The sequence below is a fragment of the Manihot esculenta genome, chromosome 15 (assembly GCF_001659605.2).
Source record: "Manihot esculenta cultivar AM560-2 chromosome 15, M.esculenta_v8, whole genome shotgun sequence".
NCBI classification, from domain to species: domain Eukaryota; kingdom Viridiplantae; phylum Streptophyta; class Magnoliopsida; order Malpighiales; family Euphorbiaceae; genus Manihot; species Manihot esculenta.
In genome coordinates, this window is record NC_035175.2 from 14628723 (window position 1) to 14656243 (window position 27521).

Consider the following 27521-nt stretch of genomic DNA (forward strand, 5'->3'; position numbering starts at 1 on the left):
GGTGAGAGTATCGAATTATAAAGGACCATTTTAATTATAAATGAAAGAATTGATAAAAAATAAATAAATTAAATTAAATTCTTATAAAATTATTAATTTCAATCCGAAAATATATGACTCGGTTAAAATTTGAAAGCAAATAGAATTTGAGGCAACAAAGTTTGAAATCCTATACCTATCATTAGTGCCTATGATTGCCCTATGATTCATTGTCTTGAAAAAAAACTTTTCAAATAAAAAATTTTAAAATAAAAAAGAATTGAAATTTTCATTTATAAACAAAATAATTGATTGCCTTACAAAGGAAATGATGTGTAACCCCATTCTGATTTTTACAACTATTTTTTATTTTGTTGTGATATTTATTTCGGTTTTGAAGCAGGCGGAGGCTATTATTTCAAGGAATAAATTATTTAATATAACTATTTATAAATTAATTATAATTAATAATTATAATAAAATCATTTTAAACGAAATGGTCAACAATCAATATAATAAAATTTACAATTTTAAAGACATTAAAAGAATATTAAATAATTAATTTTAATAAAAAAATCGCCTGAAATAATTTATTAATATGAAATAGGTTCATGAAATTAAAAAATGATAAAATACTCTTTTCATTCTATAATTAATTATTTATTTTTTTAATTGTTCAAAAATTATTATTTATTTTTTTATATTATAATAATATATAAATTAAATACTATAATTTTATTTTATTTTATTTTAAAAAAATCTCTTAAATTTTTTAAATATTTTTAAAATAAATATAATTAAAAATTATTTTCTTAATATATATATAAAATTATGACACGACAGAATAATTATTTTTTTATATTCAAAATTAGAGATAAAATGAATAGTGGAAATATTTTATGTTTTCTTACACCAAAATTTCCTTAATTGCAAACTCTCTCTCTCTCTCTTTTTTTTTTTCCATTTTCAAAGAATTTCATAATATTTTTTTTTCCATTTTATGCCTTCCTTAGATGATAAGTATTTTCTTTTCTTTATTTTTTTTGCTTTGTTTCCTTCCATCTTATGTAAAATTTTTCCTTTATCTTTTCTTTTCTTATTTTTATTAAATATATAATTTAACCATTTACTTTTATATAAAAAAAATCAATTAACACTTTGATATTTTTATTTTTAGAATTTAATATTTTTTAATAAAAAAGAAGATTATTTAATAACACATTTACTGATTCATAATATTTTTTTTTCTAAAATTGAAAAATGTATATAATAGAATACAAACGTTCATTTTGGATTGTTTTCCAAAATGGAGGATTGAATAATTAATTCCATTACAATCAGGGACTAAATGTTAATTTTTTCCTTTTGTGCAAGAAGCCTCAGGCCTGGTTGGGCATGTACCACCCTCTTTTCGCCATTTTTTCACTCGCTTCTGTTCCTCAAATTTCAGCGAAACTCAAAGCAATCCCTGAAATTCCTATTTCAATTTGACATCCGTATAATATCTACACAAGATTGTTAATCCATTCTTCCCTCTCTCTATTCACGGAGCAGTTATGGGTTGCACTGTTAGGGAGAAGCATATCCGTGCAAATCGGAGGTTGCGATCAGCGAAGCCTGAACACGATCCCTGCTGTTACGCTTCATCAATCTCCAAATCCATACTCGAATCTGGAATCAAACCGTTGGCATACCATCTGGGTCTTCAAGATTCAACCCACAGCAATCCAATCTCTAATTCTAGTGGTAATCCTGATGATAACGGATGGGGTTACTGCACTGAAGAACAATTAGAAGAAATTTTATTAAAAAACCTTGAATTGTTATATAAAGAAGCCATTTCTAAGCTTGTTGCTTTAGGCTATGATGAAGATACTGCTTTAAAAGCAATATTACGCAATGGGCATTGCTATGGTGGTATGGATGTTTTAACCAATATCTTGCATAACTCCTTAGCTTATTTGAATAGCAATTGTGAGGGTGGTAGTAGCAGTAGCAGTAGTAATGGAAATTTAGATGAATATGATCCTGTTTTTAATGATTTAAGGCAATTAGAGGAGTACTCTCTTGCGGGTATGGTTTGTTTGTTGCAGCAAGTTAGGCCGCATTTGAGTAAAGGTGATGCTATGTGGTGTTTATTAATGAGTGATCTTCATGTGGGTAGAGCGAGTACTATTGAAATTCCCATGGCTAATTCACCTGGGAATGGGAATAGTACAGTGCAGAGCAGCGTGGAGGGTGTAAGTAGCAATGGTGTTGATAACAGTGTTGGCGTGGTGGCACCTGCGTTGTGTAGGTTTCATGGAGGATGGGGGTTTGGAAATGGAGGAGGATCAGAGTGTGCAGTTAATGGCATTTTCTCTTACAGTCTAGAAATGGCTTTGCAAAAGGATATTGAGTGCCCTAAGAGGTTTAACCTATCACCTTCAATGAAGTCTTTGTTGAAGAGGAATGTTGCCATGTTTGCTGCAGGTTTTAGGGCTAATTCAAAACAGATGCAGACACAGTCTCAGATTCAATCTGAGTCTTGCCCAGGTGTTTTCTCAGGAGGGCATGCACCCCCAGTTGCAACAGGGAGTGAGGTTTCGGATGAGAAGCGCGAGGAGTCTCAAAATTCAAAGAACCAAGATGGGGCTATGGCAGGGTGGAATAAGTTCCAAGATGGGCTTCTTTCAGAATTAAGTAAGTTCAGTGATTTAAATCTTGATGAAAATTTGGAACTTGCAGGAGATCAGAAGGATGAGATGATAGTGACCCTGCTTCATCAGATTAAGGATTTGGAGAAACAAGTAAAGGAGCGGAAGGAATGGGCGCATCAGAAGGCAATGCAAGCTGCAAGAAAGCTTAGCAGTGACTTAACAGAGCTTAAAATGTTGAAAATGGAGAGGGAGGAGACCCAGAGATTGAAGAAGGGTAAACAAACTCTTGAGGATTCAACAATGAAGAGGCTGTCTGAGATGGAAAATGCTTTAAGGAAGGCAAGTGGTCAAGTAGACCGGGCAAATGCAGCTGTGAGACGGCTTGAGACGGAGAATGCAGAAATCAGAGCGGAGATGGAGGCTTCTAAGTTAAGTGCATCAGAATCAGTGACAACATGTTTGGAGGTAGCAAAAAGGGAGAAGAAGTGCCTGAAGAAGCTTTTGGCTTGGGAGAAGCAGAAAACTAAATTGCAGGATGAAATTGCGGGAGAGAAAGAGAAGATCAAGGAGTTACAAAGATGTTTGGCTATGGTTGAGCAGGCTCAGAAGGAGGCTGAGGTGAGTAATTTTACCTCCCTGTTTATGTACTTGAATTTGCATATGTCTATCTGCCTGCCAACTCCTTATCTATCCCTATGCATGTGTGATGCTGGACACTGGGAAGTTCCACACTTGTGTATGTTCTTGCTTTTCCATTTTATTGTGAATAAAGATTGACGAAGCAATATAATAATGATCTAGAGAGTATGTGTCCGATATTACTTTATAATTGTATCTTCCAGCATACAAAATTCATGCTTCCAAATTTGTACTTGTCTATTAGTTAAAGCAAATTAGTTTTTGATTCCAATTACATTTTTGGAGCATGCAATCATATAGGAAGCAAATGTACATTCCTTTTGGATGGAAAACATAAGTCCATAAGTTATCACCATCATCAGCATGCTAACCTCCCACTAAACTTGACATTGGTGTGGCTAGTTGATGAGGATAGATGAAGAGTTAGCCGAATGAAATAAAATGTGAAAATGCCTGTTTAGCTTTATAGAGCTTGTCAATACAAAAATCTGGGGTGCTAAAACAGATAGCTGCAGAGGAATAATCTTTGCTAGTTTAGGACAATTGAGAAAGACATTTTCATATTTGATTTTCATGCTTTATTCTTGTATATCTGATCTTAGAGTATGTTTTCGATACTAGTTCAAATCATGTTCATTTTGTCTGTATCACTGGGCTGTCTTTTTCTTCCTTTAGACAGATGATTACTTGGGCATGCTTTGCGGTGTGTAGGTTTCATATAGTATATTGTCATCATTATTCATTTTTGCTAAACTTTACACCAAAACGCAACCATGAAGGTTTTATTGTTATATTCTTATAAAAATATATTCAACTTTGTGATGTAACTGTTAGGCAAATACTATATTAAGAGACTTATAAAATTGAAGGTGGACCATAAGATCTTTTTATTTGTCCATTGCCATGACAATGGCCATAACGATCTTCTTGAATCACAAAATGAAGTTATTTTTACATGAAGAATTAATATTAAATCAGATTGCTGAAATTCAATGATAAGTCCCTTATCCATAACTGATATTATCCCATCTTTCTCCTAATAGCAAGACAATTGAACATGCAGTTTTGCAGAGATGTAATAGCTAATTCTAGCTAGAATATATGAAGTTTCTTTTGTCAAATTAAATTTTATTCCAGAAAAAAAATGGTTATTGTTGGTTTAGATAGTGGTGAAGCCACTTCTAATTTGGAAGTTGATTCAGTTGGGACCTATGTCAATATAGATCAATGATAAAATTGTTTGTTTGTTGGGGAATTGGGAGGGTGATGTGTTACAAGTCATTGCCCGTAAAAGTAAATTTAAAGATGTATTATTTGGAACTTCCCTTGGAAAAGCTTTTACTCTTGGACACTTTCTTTCCTACTCTTTGATGATTAAATGATAAATTACTATGAGCCTTTTTTCTTGGACAGTCTCCTATCCCCAAATATTTTTTTTTATTGAAAAAAATAATTTTTTTTATATATTTAAATACATAAATATTATAATAATAACAAAAAATATGTATATTATTTGGATTGTATTTAAACTTATTTTTCTAATTTACTTTGTATTAAATAAATTTACATTGTATGATTATAACTTGAAATAAAAGGAAAATAAATCTCTGCGGGAAACCTGCTCCACCTCGTTCACCAGTGGGGAACTTCTTGCCCCAACCTTGAAACTCTGCGGGTTGGTTATGAAGGGAGCACTCCCGCCTCATGGCTGTTACTAATTGTGATTTGAATCATAATCATGCATTACATGCCAAAGTGAAACTAGTGAAATATATTCACCTGTTAGTTGCATTACAAGAATATTTGAAACCCTTACTTACTATAACCATTTGAGAAAGACATGCATTTCTTTTACTACTATGGTTTTGTATTTCCACTTACAGAGTTTCACGGTTCACCCGTAAATGAAACCTTTATTTTCATGAGCTATTTCATTTTTCTTTGCTGCATACCACATTACTTCTCAAAAAAGTGAAATTTCTCTCACATTGCATATTTTGTCTTAACTAAGGAACCAAAATAAGCCTAGAACTAGAGAATTGATAAGGTCCATTATCAATAATTGAAGTTTTAGTGACCTTCTTGGTTGGACAAAAACAGGGATAGAGAAAAAAGTTTAAACTAAGGATGAAAAGAAGTGGATTTAAGCTAAAAGAAGAGAAAATATGCTTCTCTCTTTTTTTTTTGTCAGAGGGGGGGGGAGGGGGAGGCCGAGGGGATATAAGTAATAAGCAGAAGAAAAAGAAATTGCTTCCTAGTTGACTTCTAAACTATGAGAACTTGTGAGATTTGAATTGCAAATAATAGATTTGCTTATGACTTTGATCAATTTCAATTTGCTTGGTTTGAATCAATTGATACCTGATTTAGTTCAGTTTGAGTTATGAATTTTACAATTGTCAATTCTCATAATTGTGCCATTGTCAATATTTCAATCTATATTTGTTGAGCCCTTCTGTGCTAGAGGTTCAACATTGCAAAGGTATGTATTTTATTGGATTCCAAGGCTCACGTTGCTGGTAGTGCTCTCGTCCCATGCATGCCCAAGGTTCAACATTCCAAGGCCCTTTCGTCCTTGACCAAGGTTCAACATTCCAAGGCTCTTTCGTCCTTGCACATGATTGATTATCTTGATTTTTTCTCAGGTGCTAGTGCTTTTGATTCTTTCCTATGAACAGCCTTTCATCATTGATGAAAGACAATTCCTCTTGTTTTTTATTTGATGCATTGTGCCGGTCTTTCTTCTTCTTTTTGAAACTGGACCAGTCTTTATGTAATTGATGATCATATGGTAGCCTGTAAAATAGAGAATTTTCACATGCTAATTTTCAACTTGTGTTTTTGTTTTAAGAGCTGCTAGCTAAATTATGACCTTTATATAAAATTTGTCCTTGTTTGTGGCATCGTATGCCCTTTTATTTATCTTATCTTTTTAACTAATCCTGTTCCTGTCAATAATCTCCTTTCATGTTCTGGTCTGCTGCTGCTTTTTGCTCTCAAGTCTTTTTTAGCAGCTCTCAAGTTTTCAGGGATTCTTTTTGCATCTTACGGTATACATATTCTATCCGTCCTAATCTATGCTTTCGAACTAGTTATGCCATCCATTACTGTTATTGCAGGCAAAATGGAGGCAAGTATTGAAGGACAAAGAACAAACTTTGGCCCAGGTAGAGGAGGAACGTCGCACCAGGGAAGCTGCTGAGGCTAATAATAAAAGGAAGCTTGAGGCCTTGCGCCTCAAGATCGATATAGACTTCCAACGCCATAAGGATGATCTCCAAAGACTTGAGCAGGAGTTTTCTCGTCTAAAACTATCTGCAGAGTTCACTGATTTGAATCATCAGTTGAATACTTTACCCCTAGGAAAGCCTGAGAAGGCAAAGCCCCAAGGAGAAACAATTGCTAGGCTGCTTCATGAATTAGATGAACTGGAGGATTCACAAGATAAGGGATCCAACTCTGATAGAGAATGCATGATCTGTATGAAAGATGAAGTCTCTATTGTTTTTCTTCCATGTGCCCACCAAGTTATTTGTGCCAGTTGCAGTGACAATTATGGGAAGAAGGGTAAAGCTACATGTCCATGCTGCCGTGTTCCAATCGAACAGAGAATCCATGTTTTTGGTTCAAGTTCATAGTCATGGTTTGGTGTAAGAATAATAAAAACCAAAAAAACCCGGTGAGTTTTCGCATTTCCCATGTATGCTTGATATTATGCATTTTACAAGTTGCAGCCATTGATGCTGCATGCTATAACATACAATTCTCCTAAAACACCGCCGTGTAATGGCGGAATGAGGATGTATGTAAATAAGAACCAAGCTCCTTTCTGGCTTATGCTTTTATGTATACATGTCTCAGAACGTGCTGCAGTTAGTTACTTCAGCACCATGGATAATAACCGAGCTTTCTTTGAGGCTCATGCTTTTAACCTAAAGCTGGTGAATAATTGCCATTAGTTTGAAAAGTTGTGGCTTATTTATATGTTCAGTTATAATGAAAGTGCAATATTATTTGTTCTGCATTATACTGTTATTAAAAAATGCTTGATATCTTTCTCCCTTTCCTCTTATCAGCTAATCACTATGTTTTGGTGCTTATATTTGGGTAGTAGGACATATCATTAAAGAATATATTCATAAAATATTTAAAAAATATTTTTCATAAAATATATTCTTTGAAAGAAAATAGCTTCTTTTTTTTTTAAATTTTTTTAGTTGTGATTTAAAAAATAAAGAATTTTAATAAATTGGTAAAACGCTTTACACACATCATAAATACGAAAAATATTCCCTTTGCCAAAATATAGAAATTCCAAATGCTCTATTAATTTTTTTAACAAATTCAGAATGATTAATAAGACTAATCACTTTCCTGTGAATATAATTTTGAACCCGTGAACAATACCCGATGAACATACTCGATGAATAGTAGTCATGAACAGTACTCGATGAGCCCTAAGTCTCCAAATATTACCCTTTATGAATAATCCAAATGAACAGAACCTTAAGTTTCCAAATATTACATTTTATGAGTAACTCAAATAAACAGAACTCGAGTTCTAAGTCTCCAAATATTACCCTTTATGAGTAATCTAAATGAACAGAGCCTTAAGTCTCCAAATGTTACCATTTATGAGTAACCCAAATGAACAGAGCTCTAAATTTTCAAATATTACCCTTCATGAGTAACCCAAATGAACAGAACTCTAGGTCTCCAAATATTACCCTTTTATGGGTAATCCAAATAGACAGAGTCCTAATTCTCTAAATGTTAAGACTTGACGAGAGAGAAAAAAATAAATCTCTACGAATCTGGCTCTGATACCATGTAGAAACATAATATTTGTTGTTGTATTTCATAATAAAGATTACAACCTATTTATATATAAAAGACGACATCTAAACGGGAAGGAAAATCAAGTCTATGATTATACAATCTCTAAGATTAAGCAACTAACCCATCTATCAATATTTATTTCTTATATTAATATATTTACTTCCTATAATCTATAACATTTATTTTAAATATATTAAATTTTTTATTAAATATTAAAAAATATTTTAAATTACTAATTTATCTTAATATTGAATTACTCAAAAATTATTTTGAAAATAAAATAAAATAATAATCAATTTATATATTAACCATACTGTAAATAAAAAATAGATAATATATAATTATAATTTAACAAAAAAATAAAATTTATGTGATTCATTATTAAATTTGAATTAGATCTAACTCAGTAGAGAAGTGTCTAAAATTCTTATAAAGAGCATTATTCCAAATGGATTTGAGATTCGTTATCCTATTCTACGTCCAGACTTTTACCGGAACATAATTTATTTACTGTAAACTCAATATCGGTGGAACTCTAATATCATTTAAAATTTTGAATAAAATTAATTGACTACAAAAATTAACTCAAAAGAAAGTTAGATTTATTCTAAATTTAATATTGTATTAAAAATTTTCATTAGTATTGCACCTCTCATAAATATTTTATGCGCAATATAGTTCTGAATATGAGGGTGGTATGTTGAATCTTATATGAATTTAGAATAGGATAAGGTATTTTAATACAAGTGTTAGAAACTTCTTCCTTTAAATTAGCTTTTAGGTGATAGTGAATTAAACCTATTTAAATTGAACCATTATTATATTACCTATAAGAAAATATATTATTTTAATATATAAAATAAAATTATTCAACCATTATTATTCCATTTGATTTTGAGTGGCTCATATCTATCCATCTAAAATGGACTACTAAAATCTCTTGGTAATGAAAGGGAAAATAGACAAAGGCTTAAGAATAAAATCCAAGACCTTTCTTTGAAGGTCATAAAAGTATCACTACCGCTGCACCAATAATTGCAAGTACCATTTTTTATTTTATATTTATCCCATTTGATTCGATTATATTAATTTTTAAAATTAAAATCAATTAATTAATTTTTTTTAAAAAAATTAAAATTAAATTAAATTAAATATTTTAATAAATCAAATTAAAAATTAATTTAATTTGATGCTTATTTTAATTTGAATCAAATTCTATTGCATAGGTTTTTTTTTAAATAAAATTACTGATTGTATTAATAAAATTTTATTAAACAAAAAAAGATATCATTCCAAACAGTAAGACGATTATACCTAATAGATTCTCTAATCAAAATATAACTAGTTAGAGTAGCATTACGACGAACCCATCTAATAGAAATATCAGTTCTAGATATAATCATTCAAAATCAAACGCTTACATAGGATAATTTAGCAAAAATACTCCTCAAGTGTCTGTCTAAATTTCTGAGTGGGCTTTTAAATAATTTTTTAAATTTTATTATTTATTTAAAAGATTAAAATAATAAGTACTTAAGGTGAAAAGTTGGATATTTTACGTTTATTAAATATAATAAATATTATAAAGATTTGGTAAATTATATATTTATTATATATATTCTACGGCCAGGAAATGGTAAAAAGAAACTGTTATGATGTAACATAACTCATTACTATTGAATCAAAGAAACTTATTAATATTAATATTAAACAAATTGATATTATTTGTGCACAAGTATCTTTTATAAATTTTAAAAATACATATATTCCATTTCATAATTAATTTATTTTTTAAAAATTTTAATTAAATTATTTTCTTTGCAATTTATTTTTTAATAATCTAATAATAATTAAAAAATATTAAATTATACTTCAGTATCTGAATTTTTATTAATTAAAAAATATTAAATTATACTTCAGGAATTTTAACAAAATTAATGAATTAAATACTTAAATTTCTAAGTTTTGTCAAATACTTAAATATCTAAGTTTTGTTTCCTTCTAAATTGAAAATCCTTTCCTCTACGAAATCTGTTAAGTCAATGATTAAAATATAGCTAATGGTAAGAATACCTTCATTTTTAGATTTACAAACTGTTCATTGTGATACCCATGGAAAATTTTCTTAAACGCTCACCCTGCTCTCGACTTAGCTCCAAATATCTTGGAATTGAATGTATTGATTCTCAACAAGTGGAATCCTTCTATAATAATTTATTTTGTATAACTGATATAAAATATTTGGGTTGATCATAAAATAAGTGCAAGAAAATCCATATACTTGGAATAATCATATCAACAATTCTAAAATATGGTGTGTAACAGTAAATTCAAACCCATTCTTTCTAAGATGATTGCAATAGTCGATGCTGGGTTAATTGCAAAAGTGCAATGGGAGATGCATAAATTGATTGGTTTTTGCTCTGCAACTTTGTTTTCTACTCTTATCTTGATCAGCAAATGTAGGTGTTTGTGCTTCAGGATGTCTTTGTATCCCTTTTAACATGGAATTTTTGCTTACAGGTTGAAAAAACTTTCACAAATTCTTCACGTATAGATAAGAAGCAATCTCCTGCAGCGGCATGCAAGCCAAATTCTTCACATAATAAGAAATGACGATATAGCGACAAGGAGCTTTCCATATCCATTTTGGGATGCATGTAATAGGGATCTTTATTGTGAGTTTTGTAGCGACAGTGTTGAGGTGGGGATTGGATTTAGTGGCATTGAGAATTCTAATGGTGGCAAAGTCAATGGGTAGGGAAGAAGAAAAGCATAATAAGAAATGCATGTATCTTATTTGATAAAATATCTAAGAGAGAAATTGAGTTATTATGTGAGAGTGATTGGCATTTTTTAGAGAATTTTTAAATTAATTGAGGGTAATATGATCATTCTATATTTTACTAACGACAATTTTAATAGAAAAATCTTCGATTTGAATGGAAATAAAATTTAAAAATTTAAGTATTCAATTATAAAATTACGCGAATTGATTTATTAATTATATTAAAACTCAAAAAAGTAAAATATAATTTATTCTTAAAAAAATATATATGTGCAGAAAGTTTAGTAATGCTAATAATATTCTAAAAATAAAGAAAATGATTTCATCATCTCAAAGAAAGAAATTAATCCTTTAAAATGATTTAAACTTTTTTATAAAAAAATATTTTTTTGACAAGTTCTCTCAAGAGCTGTAAATGACTAAAAAGTATGATTTTTTTTTATGAAAAATATATATTTTTTAAACAGAGGATGTGCTCATTATTATTATTTAAAAAAAAAACATATTACGGCTAGGATTTTATATTTATTCGCATATCATTTTAAAAATTTTTAAAATTAATAAATGAATGTTGGAACGAGTAGTTCAATATTTTTTTTTTGAGATCAATAATTCGATCCTTATATATGAAATAAACATTCGCTAAGAGTATTTTATTTTTTAATAGGTTGATCCGGTGCAAATAATATTTTGTCTAGCCTAGTGAATTTGAGAATAAATACAGTTACACTAAAATAAACCTCCAAAATTAATTACTACCACCAAGACGCAATGAAAAAACATACAATATTGGTCATGATCTCTCAATTTTTTTTCTCAATTTTAATTCACTAATGCCCACAGTAAAAGCAACACACCTTCAATATCCATGCAATCTTTTAAGTCGAGGCATGTGAATGTATCAAGAAACTCATGTTTACAAAGAGCAATTAGTTTTAGATTTTATGACAAACTTGAATCGAGTTTAATTTTTGTTGTCGACATCCGATGTAAATCCACGATAGCTTTTTAGAAAGAGAACTTCAAAACGCACGACTTTCAAAAGTGTGATGAGACCCGCAGACCTGTCACAAAGTTCGATATGAAAATTTTATTGTTTAGGGAGTCAATTTTGTATTTTAATTATTTTTTTGGATATTTTTATAATTTTACATATTATGAGTTTTTTTTTTCTATTATAAATAGCATTCATTGGCTATTAGAAATACGCTTTTCAATTTTTAAAAAGTTTCAATAAAATTATTTCGTCTTTCGGTCTATATTTTCTCCTATATCGTCTTAGACAAATGATATTGATTAAAACTTCTGATAAAATCTAATTAGTCCTTTATCATATGTACATCACCTCTCGGTCATATGAAGTTAGCCCTTTGTCTCTAATAAAAAGTTTAGTTTTCTGATCACATGTTATGTTTGTTGCATATATACACTAGGGTTTGTCTCCTCAAGTGCAGTTGCGATTGAAAATTATGGCCATGGTGAAGGAGAATAAGTGGAAATAAAATAAAAAGGTTTCCTGGTTTTGCATAACAAACAACTTGGAGAGTTGGGCGAGACGATCCTTGGAGAATTGGTTTGGCTTTGATATTAGTCTCCTTGTTGTATCTGCTAGAAGGTTGTCCGGAAAGAATGAACAAAATGCCATTTGAGCTGTAATTATTCTCGTTGATGTTGTGCTTGAGTTCATAGTAGATTTTGTTTAATTTATAGGGCTGATTTTTATGTTTCGGTGGATGTTTTCCTTCAATAGATTTCAAAATCGATGGATCGTTGTAGTGCTTTATATTTTAATTTTTATGACTTTTTTTTTATATATTTAAATTTAAATGGAATTTAAATTCAAAATCTCTCAACTTTATAGGGGATGAAAATTCAGTAATTTTACATGTATAAATATATATATATATAGGTTAAATACATATGTATAACTTGTAATATAAATTAGAGATTAATTCATTGAATTAATTTTAAATTTTATTAAACATTTGAAACTATAAAATTTATAATAATTAAATACAAATTAATGATATAATTTACCATTTGGTAAAAAAATATTAAAAAATTCATTACTTATTACTATGCTAGGCCATAGATTTGTTAAAATTATCATAAAATTAATTATTTTATTGATGATAACTTTTAAAGTATAATCAGTAAAATTTAAAATATAATTAGTAATGAATAAGATTATTTTTAGCATTTTTTATAAGTCATTGATAATATAATTAATATGTATTTAATTATCATAATATTTTTTAAATAAATAGATTATAATTTTAATTTAAGTGTTTAATAGATTATTTGTTAATAGACATGGGTATATATACAGGGATATTTTTAACAAATTCATTATTATTATATGCAATGAATATTTTGTTGAAAGGATAAATTGAAATGTTTGTCTTTTAGTTATGTGTGTTTAACAAGTTAAAAGGTAATCTATTTAATTATGATACATATATGTTGATAATATATAAAAATTATAATAATATTTAATTGAAGATTGGGCTCCATTTTAGAATATGCTAAACAATATTTAATAGTACTTGACAAGGTAAAAATAAAAATCTCTTTCTTTCAAAGGGAATTTCTCCCCCTTTTATGGAGGTCTTCATAGTTAAGGGTGGAGTGTGATCCATTGTTCACAATATATTAGTGCTTTCATATTTTCTTCCATGGCATGAATTTTTGAGCAGGCACTTTATGCAAGTTGGAGGCACTGCAAATATCCTTGGCAGCAATACCAGAAATTAAGAGTTGTTCTTCGCCATTTCAATTACACTGCTATTGCTCTGCATGGATGTCTTCAAACAAAAATTCTGGTAACATTCGAATCCTTTTGTTACAACATTCGAATCATTGCAATAACTTGTTTTTAGTGAGATGTTCATATGTTAAAGTTTTTTCTAAATCTTTATTTCAATAAACTAATTTGCTTGTTAAAAAGAAAATCAATTCTAACGATTTCTTGATATAATTAGCACCTATTGGCAGGGGCGGATGGAAGGTACGGCAAGGGGGGCACGTGCCGTACCGGCGACCGGAAAATGCTTTGAAGGGGGATGAAGGTGCCGCAGCGGCGCAGCTGGTGCCCTACCAAAGGGAAGCTCCTGGCTCTGCCACTGCCTATTGGGTTCGAATCAAGATGTGATGTATAGAATAGTTGATACATCCAGTATCATATCCTATTTTCGATCAAAAGTTTCAGACGAAACCAAATACTATAAATTTGAAAATTATATCTGAACCTCACATGAAGCTTTCACACTCATTTGAATTCCTTATAAAGATCTAGATGGAATCTCAGAAAAAGTTGAACAAGAAATCCTACATCAATGCACCTGCTTATTAGAAGAGAACATTAAATTATTCACGAATTGCATGTCCACACAAAAAAAGAACTCAAGGTCTATCTTTAACGGGATAATCTAAGACTGAGATGGATTCCATAAAGAAATCTAGTCCTATAAGAATTTAACTAATTGAGATTATATAAGGGTATCATATATGTCATTAAGAGAATTATCCTCTTAACTTTTATTTTGAGATTTTCTATAGATCATCTACATACTTAAGTATCGAAGGTTGCCTATAACCAACTATTCGATATTCTCTTATTTTGCAGATTTATACCTGCTAATCAAACTCGCAGAAGAAGTCAGCACAATATTATTAATACCGTTTGTGGGAAATTGTAATACCCGGCTAGACTCCGGTATCAGAATTCCTACCGTCCGGTGGAATCTCGGATGTCGGAAACCTCTAGAAGGGTAAAACCATGTTTTCATGAAATGTTTTAATGTTTTTGATGATTTTAAGTAAAGAGGAAATGAGTTTTTAGAATAAAAACACCCTTGGAGGAAACTCGGGTTCGGCCGCCGAAACTCAAAGTTCGGCCGCGGAACATGCATGCTTTTCGGGTGAGCCTTAGGCCCCCGAAGGCATAAGTGAGGGAAGCCCAGGTTCGGCCACCGAACCTCAAGTTCGGCCGCCGAACATGGCATGCATGCGGGGGCACGTTCGGCTCCCGAATGTGGCCTGGCCAGCCACTATAAAAGAGCCCCTTAGCCGAAATGGGCGAGCTTTCTCCCCATTTTCGGCCAAGGTGAGCCCTTCCGCCATTCCTCACCATTCTTGAGTTCTTTCCTTCAAATCTTTCAAGATTTTCACAAGTTTTTACGTTGTTTTGAAGATTTTCGAGTTTAAAGCAAGTTTTGGAGCTTTGACGTTCAAGAACTCAAAATATCCCACCTCCGAGTTTAGGACGTCTCTCCCTCAATCTTCAAGAGGTAAGAGCCGATCTTAAGCCCATTTCATGTTTAAAGTAAGTTTTATGCAAGATCTATGGGGTAGAATGCATGTTTAGCTCATAGTTAGGTTTTTGAGTTAATGTTATGTTTTGAACAATGTATGTTGGATTTGTGTTGTTGTTGTGTGTTGTAGTTGGGGTTTAAGTTAGTTTGAAGCCCCTAGGAGCCAATGTATGTATATTTGCATGTTTTGGTTGAGCTAAATGCAAGATTGGAGGTTTTGGAGGCAAATGTGCTTGAAGGAGCCAAGTTTCTGCCCTTTGGCAGAAACCAGGTTCGGCAGCCGAAGGAACTTTCGGCCGCCGAACATGGCTGGGGAGGCAGGCCTTTCGGCTGCCGAAGTTGCCCCCGAAAAGAGACTTTCGTCTCTGTCTGGGACTTTCGGCCGCCGAAGGTGCCGCCGAACCTGCCTGGATTTCGGCTCTGGAGGGACTTTCGGCCGCCGAAGGTGCCGCCGAACCTGCCCTGTTCTGCCTTCCTTTGCATGTTTTTACATGATTGTTTTGAGGTGTTTTAGGGGGTTTTTGGGGGATGTTTTTAGAGTTATGTTCTGGTTGTTTGGTCCCTCATTTGAGTCCACCTGTATAGGTTCGGACCCGAGGAACCGAGGACCTCAGCAGTGAGTCAGCTGCTTCAGTCAGTGTCAGAGCTAGCCGAGGTGAGTGGAATGACTCTTATGCTTTTAAATAAATAAATAAATCAGTTTGAGCATGTTCATGCATCATGGATGCCATGTGATATTTTAGGATGCTTGCATTAGAAATCACGAATATGTTGCATTGCATAATATGTTGTTGATGTGGATGAATGTTGAATGATCCATTAGCCCTCATATGTTATGACATGATGATATGATATGGAAGTCCAGGTGCGGCCTGCACTACGCCCCTGGCACTATGTAAGAGGAAGACCGGAAGTGGCCTGCACTACGCCCCCGGCATCATGGATTATGTATGTTATGTTACGTTATGTATAAGAGAAAGACCAGGTGTGGCCTGCACTACGCCCCTGGCATGATTGGATTATGTAGAGGGCTAAATGGTGACAAGTTCATCCTTGATATGATTAGTTGTGATGTGATGCATTTCATGTTATCATATGTTTTAAATGCTTTACTATTCTGTTCACTGGGCTCTAGTAGCTCACCCCTCTCCCAAATTCCCTAGGTTTGCAGGTGCGGTTTAGACAGAGAAGTCAAGAAGAGTAATGAAGTCTTATGTATGTAATAGTTACAAAGCGGACATGACAGTTTGTATAATGATGTATAGATATGTAATGTAATGATATTGAGGTTAGAAGTGTGCTTGACCCTAGTATATTATAATCCCTTTTGATACATGATCTTAATGTTATTGATGTCCATGTTTAGCCAACTCAACACTTGTTATGCCACCCATTGGGGGCATTGTTGAGATCCCACAGAGGGGTCAAGTTTATGATTATGTATATGTTCAGTGCATGCACAGGTTGAGTTTGGTGTATGATAGAATGTATGAAAGAAAAGTTTTAAATTTTTATGTATAATTGTTGATCATGTATGGGATTAAACAGGTTTACAGGTTGCATGTCAGGCTTGCTACGGGTCCCGGCGGCCTTAAGCCGATCTGGATCCTAGCGCCGGTAGCGGTCCGATTTTCGGGTCGTTACAGAATGGTATCAGAGCCCTAGGTTCATATGGTCGGACCTAGAGTGTCGGGCTCATAGATGTTATAGAAGGTCAAGCACAATAGGAAAGGTCATGTCCACTAGGATAGGATGTGGAGTCCTGTCTTACATGATGATGTGAAATGCCATGATTATATGCATGTGCATTAATGATATGCTATGATGTGTGATGCGGGTTCATGTGTGCCCACATGAACCATATGATACTAATGTTTATGTGATGTGTACTGTTTTCAGAAAACAGGATGAGAGGAACTCGTCGATCAGCAAGATTGACTGGAGTACCACCTGAGGATGAGGGCACGAGCGCCCGTCCTCCAGCATTGCCTAGGGCAATGTCTAGTAGGTCTAGCAGAGAAAGAGCAGTAAGAGACCCTAGAAGGTCTTTGGATCTGGGTAGAAGCAGATCAGTCAGAGGAACAGTTCAGGGAGGAGCGTCAGAGGACATGGGGGATGATATGGATGTAGAGCAGAGGAGGGATGGCAGTCTGGGAGTCAGTATGTCAGAAGAAGGAATGGGAGAATCCCAAGGAGGCACTCAGGCCTCGGGATTTGTTCAGCCACCTTACTACCCACCCTTCTCACAAAACCCTGGGTATTCGATGGGAGGCACATCGGACTACCACAGCTTTAGCCCTTATCCCACACAGATGCCATACCCACCCTACTACCCACCATATTCACAGTACCCAATGTATCCACCTCCACCTTACTATCCAAATCCAGCAAACCCTACCCCAGGGGATGCTGCACCTCCTCCTCCAACAGAAATAGCAGCCCCAGCTACCCAACCTCCTAGACCTAGCTCAGCCAGTGGGAGCAAGGTCAAGATGACTGACTACATGAAGTTGGGTGCTCCCCAGTATGAAAAAGGGGATGACCCGTTTGTGTATCTGGAGAGGGTCAAGGTGATCACAGATGAGATTGGGGCTGATGATAGTAGAGCCATTCAGATGGCTGGGTTCACACTTAAGTGCAAGAAGGCACGAGAGTGGTTCAAGAATTATATGAACCCAAAAGTGGATAGCATGTCTTGGGAGGAGTTTGCAAATGAGTTTGCAGGATGGGCTTTCCCAGATAGTTCAAGGGAGCTGAAGATGATAGAGTTTGAGCAGTTGAGGCAGACTGATGAGATGGGTGTAGAGGAGTTCACAGACAGATTTTTGGAGCTGTTGCCATTTGCAGGGCAAAGCCTTGACTCAGACCAGAAAAGGTCAAGGAGGTATATCATGAAACTCCACTCCAGATATTCCTCCTTGATCCAGTCAGCAAATAGGGAGAGCTTCCATGCCATAGTAGATATGGCCCGGAAAATGGAGGCCAGTGCCATCGTTCAGGGGACAGTTAAACAGTCAGTGGCACAGCCTTCTGGTTCTAAGACCCCAGGCTCTTCTTCAATGAGTGCAGCAACTTCAGGTAGCAAGAAGTGGGACAGAGGTCCCAGGAAGTCTAAGAAGAACAAGTTCTGGAACAAGGTTAAGTCCAGTCTGGGACTAGGGAGTGGCTCAAGCTCTGGTGCGGATAATGCAGTTTGTTCAAGGTGTGGTAAGCCACACAGAGGAGTATGTCGGTTTGGGACGACAGCCTGTTACAGATGTGGTCAGGAGGGGCATATGTCTCGAGAATGTCCAAGAGCAGCCCCGATGGCACAGTCCCAGCAGACAGCTTCAGGTAGTGTAGCGCAGCCAGCAGCTCCAGCCATGACTCAGGCCAGTGGCAGAGGTAGAGGGAGAGGGGCAGCCTCTTCTTCAGCGGGTTTCAGAGGTGAAGGTCCATCAGCTCCAGCACGGATCTTCACAATGACACAGCAGGAGGCAGATGCATCTAACACCGTGGTGGCAGGTAACTTAGTCATTGGTTGTTCAGATGTGTATGCCTTGATGGACCTTGGTGCATCTCATTCTTTTATTGCTCCGAGAGCCGTCCATAGGTTAGGGTTGATGATCTCTGAGTTAGAGTGTCCTCTCTGGGTCAGTGGACCCAAGTGTGATCCATCAGTGGCAGAGTCAGTCTGCCAGTGTAGTCCTGTATTTGTTGAGGGGAGATGCTTGTCCGCCAACCTTGTGGTTCTAGACTTGACAGATTTTGACGTCATTCTAGGGATGGACTAGTTATCTACCCATGGTGCTACCTTGGACTGTAGGGACAAGGTAGTCAGGTTCAGAGGTCAGGATGGGTCAGAGGTTGTCTTCAGAGGAGACAAGAGGGGTACACCTAGAGGTCTGATATCAGCTCTTCAGGCTCGTAGGTTGCTTAGGAGGGGATGTCAGGGGTATTTGGCTCATGTGAGAGAGCTTAGCAGTCAGGTTAGAGAGTCCGCCTCGGTGCCAGTGGTTAGAGAGTTTCTAGACGTCTTCCCAGACGAGTTGTCAGGTTTACCACCTGCTAGGGAGATAGAGTTCGAGATAGAATTGATGCCTGGAACCCGACCGATCTCTATCCCTCCCTACAGGATGGCTCCAGCCGAGTTGAAGGAATTGAAAGAATAGTTGCAAGAGCTGGTAGACAAGGGCTTCATCCGACCGAGTACCTCACCCTGGGGTGCTCCAGTCTTATTTGTCAGAAAGAAGGATGGATCCCTTAGACTTTGTATCGACTACAGACAGTTGAACAAAGTCACTACCAAGAACAAGTACCCTTTACCAAGGATCGACGATCTATTCGACCAGCTAGCAGGAGCAGGTTGTTTCTCCAAAATAGATCTAAGATCGGGGTACCATCAGCTGAGGATCAGAGATGAGGATGTGCCAAAGACGGCTTTCAGGACCAGATATGGGCATTTTGAGTTCCTTGTAATGCCGTTCGGGTTAACTAACGCCCCTGCAGCATTCATGGACCTCATGAACAGAGTGTTTAGCCAGTACCTGGATCACTTTGTTATCGTCTTCATAGATGATATCTTAGTGTATTCCAGGAATGCAGAGGAGCATGCCCATCATCTGAGGTTGGTTCTGCAGACCTTGAGGGAACATGGCTTATACGCCAAGTTCTCCAAGTGTGAGTTCTGGCTTAGGAGCATTTCCTTCTTGGGGCATGTAGTGTCAGAAAATGGAATAGAGGTGGACCCCAAGAAGACAGAAACTGTGGCTAACTGGCCTAGACCCACTTCAGTGACAAAGATCAGGAGTTTCTTGGGTTTGGCAGGTTACTACAGGAGGTTCGTTCAGGACTTCTCGAAAATAGCAACTCCTCTGACCAGACTAACCAGGAAGAATCAGAAGTTTCTGTGGACCGACCAGTGCGAAGAGAGTTTTGCAGAGCTTAAAAAGAGGTTGACTTCAGCGCCAGTTTTAGCTCTGCCATCTAGTGACGAGGACTTTACAGTCTTTTGTGATGCGTCCCGTGTGGGACTGGGTTGTGTACTGATGCAGAATGAGAGGGTGATTACTTATGCTTCTAGGCAGCTAAAGAAGCATGAGTTGAATTACCCCACACATGACCTTGAGATGGCAGCAGTAATCTTTGCACTCAAGATGTGGAGGCACTACCTCTATGGGGTAAAATGTGAGATCTTCACAGATCATAAAAGCCTGCAGTACATCCTGAGTCAAAGAGACTTGAACTTGAGACAGAGGAGATGGGTAGAGCTGCTGAGTGACTATGATTGCAAGATTCAGTATCATCCGGGTAAGGCGAATGTCGTGGCAGACGCCCTAAGCCGGAAGTCACTAGGCAGTCTATCCCACATCACGGCAGAGAGGAGACCAGTGGTGAAGGAGTTTTACAAACTCATTGATGAAGGTCTACAGTTGGAGTTGTCTGGTACCGGTGCTTTAGTGGCCCAGATGAGAGTGACACCTGTGTTTCTGGAGCAAGTGGCTCAGAAACAGCATGAGGACCCAGAGTTAGTGAAGATTGCCAGGACTGTTCAGTCAGGCAAGGACAGTGAGTTCAGATTTGACAGTAAGGGGATCCTCCGCTATGGGAGTCGATTGTGTGTACCAGATGACATAGGGCTAAAAGGAGACATTATGAGGGAGGCTCATAATGCAAGATACAGCGTTCACCCCGGAGCCACCAAGATGTATCAAGATTTGAAGAAAGTTTATTGGTGGCCAGCGATGAAGAAAGAAGTGGCACAGTTTGTGTCAGCCTGCGAAGTGTGTCAGAGGGTGACGCTGGAACATCAGAAGCCGGCTGGAATGCTTAACCCGCTACCTATTCCAGAGTGGAAATGGGAGAATATAGCTATGGACTTCGTAGTGGGGTTACCGGCGGCGTCCAACAGATTGGGCTCCATATGGGTGATTGTGGACAGACTCACCAAATCTGCTCACTTCATCCCTGTCAGGAGTGGCTACTCTGTGGACAAGTTGGCGCAGGTATATGTGGATGAGATCGTCAGGCTGCATGGGGTTCCGGTTTCGATAGTGTCGGATAGAGGACCCCAGTTCACCTTCAGATTTTGGCGGAGTCTGCAGAATGCCATGGGTACTAGATTGGATTTCAGTACTGCCTTCCACCCCCAGACGGACGGACAGTCCGAAAGGACCATCCAGACTATCGAAGATATGCTCAGAATGTGTGTGCTGGACTTTGGCGGTTCTTGGAGGCAGTATCTACCTTTGGTGGAGTTTGCCTACAATAACAGTCATCATGCTAGCATTAGGATGGCTCCATATGAAGCTTTATATGGGAGGAAGTGCAGGTCACCTGTTTGCTGGGAGGAAGTTGGAGAAAAGGCCTTGGCAGGGCCTGAGCTAGTAGAGATCACCAGTAGGGTGGTACCCATAATCAGAGAGAGAATCAAGACTGCTGCAAGCAGATAGAAGAGTTATGCAGACATCCGCAGAAGACAGGTAGAGTTTCAGGAGGGGGATCTGGTATTGCTCAAGGTGTCTCCAATGAAAGGAGTGGTTCGCTTTGGGAAGAAAGGTAAACTAGCCCCACGATACATCGGACCCTTCGAAATCTTGCAGAAGATTGGGAATGTGTCGTACAAGCTAGATTTGCCTGCTTCAATGGCAAGAATCCATCCGGTTTTCCATGTTTCAATGTTGAGGAAATTTGTGTCAGATCCGGGCAAGGTTCTTAGTGAGCCTGATTTGGAGATCCAAGAGGATTTCACCTATGTTGAGCAGCCAGTGCGGATCATAGACACCCAGATCAGAAAGCTAAGAAACAAGGAAATCCCGATGGTGAAAGTCCTATGGAACCACCACAATTTGGAAGAATGCACTTGGGAGACACGGGAGTCCATGCTCCAGCAATACCCTTATCTTTTCTAAGGTTAGTTTCTTATTTGTTTCATGTGTTTTATGTGTATGATGTGTGTATGCCATGCTATGTGTTAGTTGAGGAACATTTGGGGACGAATGTTCTTAAGGGGGGAAGAATGTAATACCCGGCTAGACTCCGGTATCGGAATTCCTACCGTCCGGTGGAATCTCGGATGTCGAAAACCTCTAGAAGGGTAAAACCATGTTTTCATGAAATATTTTAATGTTTTTGATGATTTTAAGTAAAGAGGAAATGAGTTTTTAGAATAAAAACACCCTTGGAGGAAACTCGGGTTCGGCCGCAGAAACTCAAAGTTCGGCCGCCGAACATGCATGCTTTTCGGGTGAGCCTTAGGCCCCCGAAGGCATAAGTGAGGGAAGCCCAGGTTCGGCCGCCGAACCTCAAGTTCGGCCGCCGAACCTCAAGTTCGGCCACCGAACATGGCATGCATGCGGGGGCATGTTCGGCTCCCGAATGTGGCCTGGCTAGCCACTATAAAAGAGCCCCTTAGCCGAAATGGGCGAGCTTTCTCCCCATTTTCGGCCAAGGTGAGCCCTTCCGCCATTCCTCACCATTCTTGAGTTCTTTCCTTCAAATCTTTCAAGATTTTCACAAGTTTTTACGTTGTTTTGAAGATTTTCGAGTTTAAAGCAAGTTTTGGAGCTTTGAGGTTCAAGAACTCAAAATCTCCCACCTCCGAGTTTAGGACGTCTCTCCCTCAATCTTCAAGAGGTAAGAGCCGATCTTAAGCCCATTTCATGTTTAAAGTAAGTTTTATGCAAGATCTATGGGGTAGAATGCATGTTTAGCTCATAGTTAGGTTTTTGAGTTAATGTTATGTTTTGAACAATGTATGTTGGATTTGTGTTGTTGTTGTGTGTTGTAGTTGGGGTTTAAGTTAGTTTGAAGCCCCTAGGAGCCAATGTATGTATATTTGCATGTTTTGGTTGAGCTAAATGCATGATTGGAGGTTTTGGAGGCAAATGTGCTTGAAGGAGCCAAGTTTCTGCCCTTTGGCAGAAACCAGGTTCGGCAGCCGAAGGAACTTTCGGCCGCCGAACATGGCTGGGGACGCAGGCCTTTCGGCTGCCGAAGTTGCCCCCGAAAAGAGACTTTCGTCTCTGTCTGGGACTTTCGGCCGCCGAAGGTGCCGCCAAACCTGCCTGGGTTTCGGCTCTGGAGGGACTTTCGGCCGCCGAAGGTGCCGCCGAACCTGCCCTGTTCTACCTTCCTTTGCATGTTTTTACATGATTGTTTTGAGGTATTTTAGGGGGTTTTTGGGGGATGTTTTTAGAGTTATGTTCTGGTTGTTTGGTCCCTCATTTGAGTCCACCTGTGTAGGTTCGGACCCGAGGAACTGAGGACCTCAGCAGTGAGTCAGCTGCTTCAGTCAGTGTCAGAGCTAGCCGAGGTGAGTGGAATGACTCTTATGCTTTTAAATAAATAAATAAATCAGTTTGAGCATGTTCATGCATCACGGATGCCATGTGATATTTTAGGATGCTTGCATTAGAAATCACGAATATGTTGCATTGCATAATATGTTGTTGATGTGGATGAATGTTGAATGATCCATTAGCCCTCATATGTTATGACATGATGATATGATATGGAAGTCCAGGTGTGGCCTGCACTACGCCCCTGGCACTATGTAAGAGGAAGACCGGAAGTGGCCTGCACTACGCCCCCGGCATCATGGATTATGTATGTTATGTTATGTTATGTATAAGAGAAAGACCAGGTGTGGCCTGCACTACGCCCCTGTCATGATTGGATTATGTAGAGGGCTAAATGGTGACAAGTTCATCCTTGATATGATTAGTTGTGATGTGATGCATTTCATGTTATCATATGTTTTAAATGCTTTACTATTCTGCTCACTGGGCTCTAGTAGCTCACCCCTCTCCCAAATTCCCCAGGTTTGCAGGTGCGAGTTAGACAGAGAAGTCAAGAAGAGTAATGAAGTCTTATGTATGTAATAGTTAGAAAGTGGACATGACAGTTTGTATAATGATGTATAGATATGTAATGTAATGATATTGAGGTTAGAAGTGTGCTTGACCCTAGTATATTATAATCCCTTTTGATACATGATCTTAATGTTATTGATGTCCATGTTTAGCCAACTCAACACTTGTTATGCCACCCATTGGGGGCATTGTTGAGATCCCACAGAGGGGTCAAGTTTATGATTATGTATATGTTCAGTGCATGCACAGGTTGAGTTTGGTGTATGATAGAATGTATGAAAGAAAAGTTTTAAATTTTTATGTATAATTGTTGATCATGTATGGGATTAAACAGGTTTACAGGTTGCATGTCAGGCTTGCTGCGGGTCCCGGCGGCCTTAAGCCGATCTGGATCCTAGCGCCGGTAGCGGTCCGATTTTCGGGTCGTTACAGAAATATTCTCTCAAAATCTCACAAAAAACAAATTTATAATTGTTGTTCTTTTCTTCCTCGCTCACCATGGCATCCAACCTTATTGGCATAGCCTCTAGTAACCTCCAAGCTAACAACAACCAAACAACCATCACACGATAAATTTCTCAATCAAGGAAGAGCAATTATTAGAAAAATTAAATTTAATGCAAGTTGAAGTCAAGCGACAAGTTTGTTTAAGAGAACTATCAATGTAATTCATTATTAGAATTCTATAATGTGAAAAGTTTATCAAAGGAAACTACTAAGGCTATTCGTCATTGAATCCTATAAGACGACAAGTTCATCAAAAGGAATGACTAAGGCGATTCGTCATTAGAATTCTATAAAGTGATAAGTTTGTCAAAGGAAAAAAAAATAAAGGTAATTCATTGTCAAAATCCCACGATAACAAGTTTGTCAAGGGAAAAATCAAGGTAATATTTTGCTAGAATTTCACAACGTGACAAGATCATCAAGAAAAAAAATCAAAGCAATTCAATATCAAAATCCCCACAAGACGATAAGTTCATCAAGAAAAAAATAAATGCAAATAATTACTAAAATCTCATGAGGTAAAAAAGTTTAAAATCCCATTAAAAAAAGTACTTCAGTGGTTCATCTCAAAGCATGTTTGGCAAATAAAACTGAATACTTGTGAAAAAAAAAAAAAAGAAGGGCACTTTGGTGGTTCCACCAAAGAAGGCAAATCATATTTGCAAAAAAAAAAAAAAAATGCTTCGGTGATTCTATCCAGAGAAACTAAATTCTATTTGTGTAACAAAAAAAATTCACTTCAATGGTTCTATTCAAAGAAGTCAAATCTTATTTGCGAAAAAAAAAGTCAATTCAATGGTTCCACTAAAAAAAAATGATTAGGTGGTTGTACCCAAAAAAGCCAAATCTCATTTGCATACACAAGAAAAAGTGCTTCGGTAGTTCCACAAAAATAAAAACTAACTCTTACTTGTACAAAAAAAAAAGACATTTCCATAATTCCAGTCAAAGAAGTTGAATCTTATTTATACAAAAAAGGTGTTTCGGTGGTTTCGTCCAAAGAAGTAAAATCTCATTTGCTAAAAAAAAAAAAAAGAAAAAGACATTTCGGTGGTTCCACCCAAAGAAGTCAAATCTCATTTGCACAAAAAGAAAAAGAAGCTTCAATGGTTCCATCCAAACTTGCGAAGCTCACTTGCAAAAAAAAGAGGCGCTTCGGTAGTTAATGTCAAAGTCCACTATACTTCACTCCTAACCAATAAGAATTTGACACTTGTACATAAAGTATTCCAGAAAGTAAACCTGAAGATTCACAAAATTTAGGGGAGACTAATGATATATACGATGTTAATTTATACTTTCGGTCAATAGTTTCGAACCGAACCAAATACTAGAAATCTGAAAATTATATTTGAATCTCACATCAAGCTCTTACACCTTATTTGGATTCTTTACAAAGATCTGGATCGAATCTCATATAAAGGTTCCTGAATCAAATTTCTTACATATCCTAAGTGAATTTCTTATTATTAAGGAAAGACCCAATGACATCAATGCAACTATTTGTTAAAAGAGGACATCAAATCATATAGGGATTGGATATCCAAACCGAAAAAGAACTCCTCATCCATCTCTAGTAGCAATCTAAGGCTGAGATGGATTCTACAACGAAACCTAGTCCCACAAGAATTTAATTAACTAATATTATATAAAAGCACTTTCAGATACATTTTTGAGAGAATTATCCTCTTAACTTTTATTCTAAGATTTTTTATAAATCATCTATTAATTTAAATATCAGTGAGATTAACCACATAAAATCCGCGGAGGAAGTCAGAACAATATTAATAGCCTTTAAAAATATTTCTTAGTTGAATTACACCCCATTTGAGTTTTATATGGTGGTAAGACCCCAAGGTCTTGTCGTGCCCTCTTCAAAAATCCATGTATGCGGGTAGCCAGTGAAGTATTCAAAGCACAAACAAAACTTAGCAACAGCATAAGAAACCACCGGTACTGCTCGCCTGAGATCCTCTCTGTTAATCTCCACGAAGCACTGCAAGACCTAAACACTGCCATAAAATCATAGCCAAGGCCTTTTCTAGGAACCAAGAGTAACCAACCCAAGAACATGCTAGACTTGGCGGCTGCACAAGCTATAGAGAAGGACCAAGATGGGATTGGAGTTCATTATATAACAAGCGTAAAAATGGATAGCTCTGAGTTTATATATATATATATATATATAAAGAGAAATTTTATTAAAAAAGCTTAAAAACTAGCTAAATTAAATCCGAGCATCAGACCCCATACACCCAGCTTAAATTGCTGCAATGTAAGAGGAAATTGTCGAGGCAATCGAGTAAGAGTACGGTCACAAGTCTTGAGTTCTCAGAGGCACTTCCGTTTGCTGCTTTTGCTTCTGTGCTGTTGGAGATAGTAGCTAGGCTAGATAATGTGATCGAAGAAGTTGATGAGCTTGGAAGGATAGCTTGCTTCAATGAATTTAGACCTGGTAGTTAATGGGAATTGGTATTGTTACCAAAAGTGAATTTTTCATAGAATCATTTGCCTTATTCTAATGGGGTGGAGAAATTCTATCTTTGATTTGATATAGTTGATTTTTTTTTTTTTTTTTGTTCTTTTGCTTTTTTCTCTTTTTAGATCTTGTATTGTAAAGAAAAGTATTAAAGAAAATTTTAAAAAAAATTCATGGTAAGAATTATATGCATATTGTTGGTAGAGGATGTAACTCCACAATCCTCTTATTAATAAAAATAAAGTTCAATTTACCTCAATAATTTAAACTTTGTTTATCATAATTCATTTTGTAATAAAAAAATTAAATAAAGTTTTAAAAATTACGCAACATTTCAATTTATTTTAAACATAATTTTTTAAATTAAAAAATTAAATTATTTTTTAATCGCCAATATGAGAATTGCTAAAAAAAATGAATTTAAATTTATTTTCAACTCATTTTATAAACTAATTGAATTGAGTTGGCTTATTTATAAATTTTGCA

General features: G+C 36.2%; 1 protein-coding gene and 1 pseudogene across 2 annotated transcripts; both read left to right on the plus strand.

The window, feature by feature from the left end:
• The first annotated feature begins 1328 nt into the window (after positions 1 to 1328).
• LOC110601482 (MND1-interacting protein 1) lies at positions 1329 to 7284 on the plus strand. 2 transcript variants are annotated; one of them, XM_043951128.1, is made up of 2 exons: positions 1329 to 3236; positions 6259 to 6747. In XM_043951128.1, exons 1-2 carry the CDS (start codon positions 1536 to 1538, stop codon positions 6457 to 6459), a joined length of 1902 nt encoding a protein of 633 aa, XP_043807063.1. In that variant the 5' UTR covers positions 1329 to 1535; the 3' UTR covers positions 6460 to 6747. The 2 variants fall into 2 exon arrangements, with proteins under 2 accessions (XP_043807063.1, XP_021594325.1); XM_021738633.2 differs by having other exon boundaries at positions 1336 to 3236; positions 6377 to 7284.
• On the plus strand, positions 7052 to 27019 carry LOC110602040 (annotated as a pseudogene).
• The last annotated feature ends 502 nt before the right edge of the window (positions 27020 to 27521 follow it).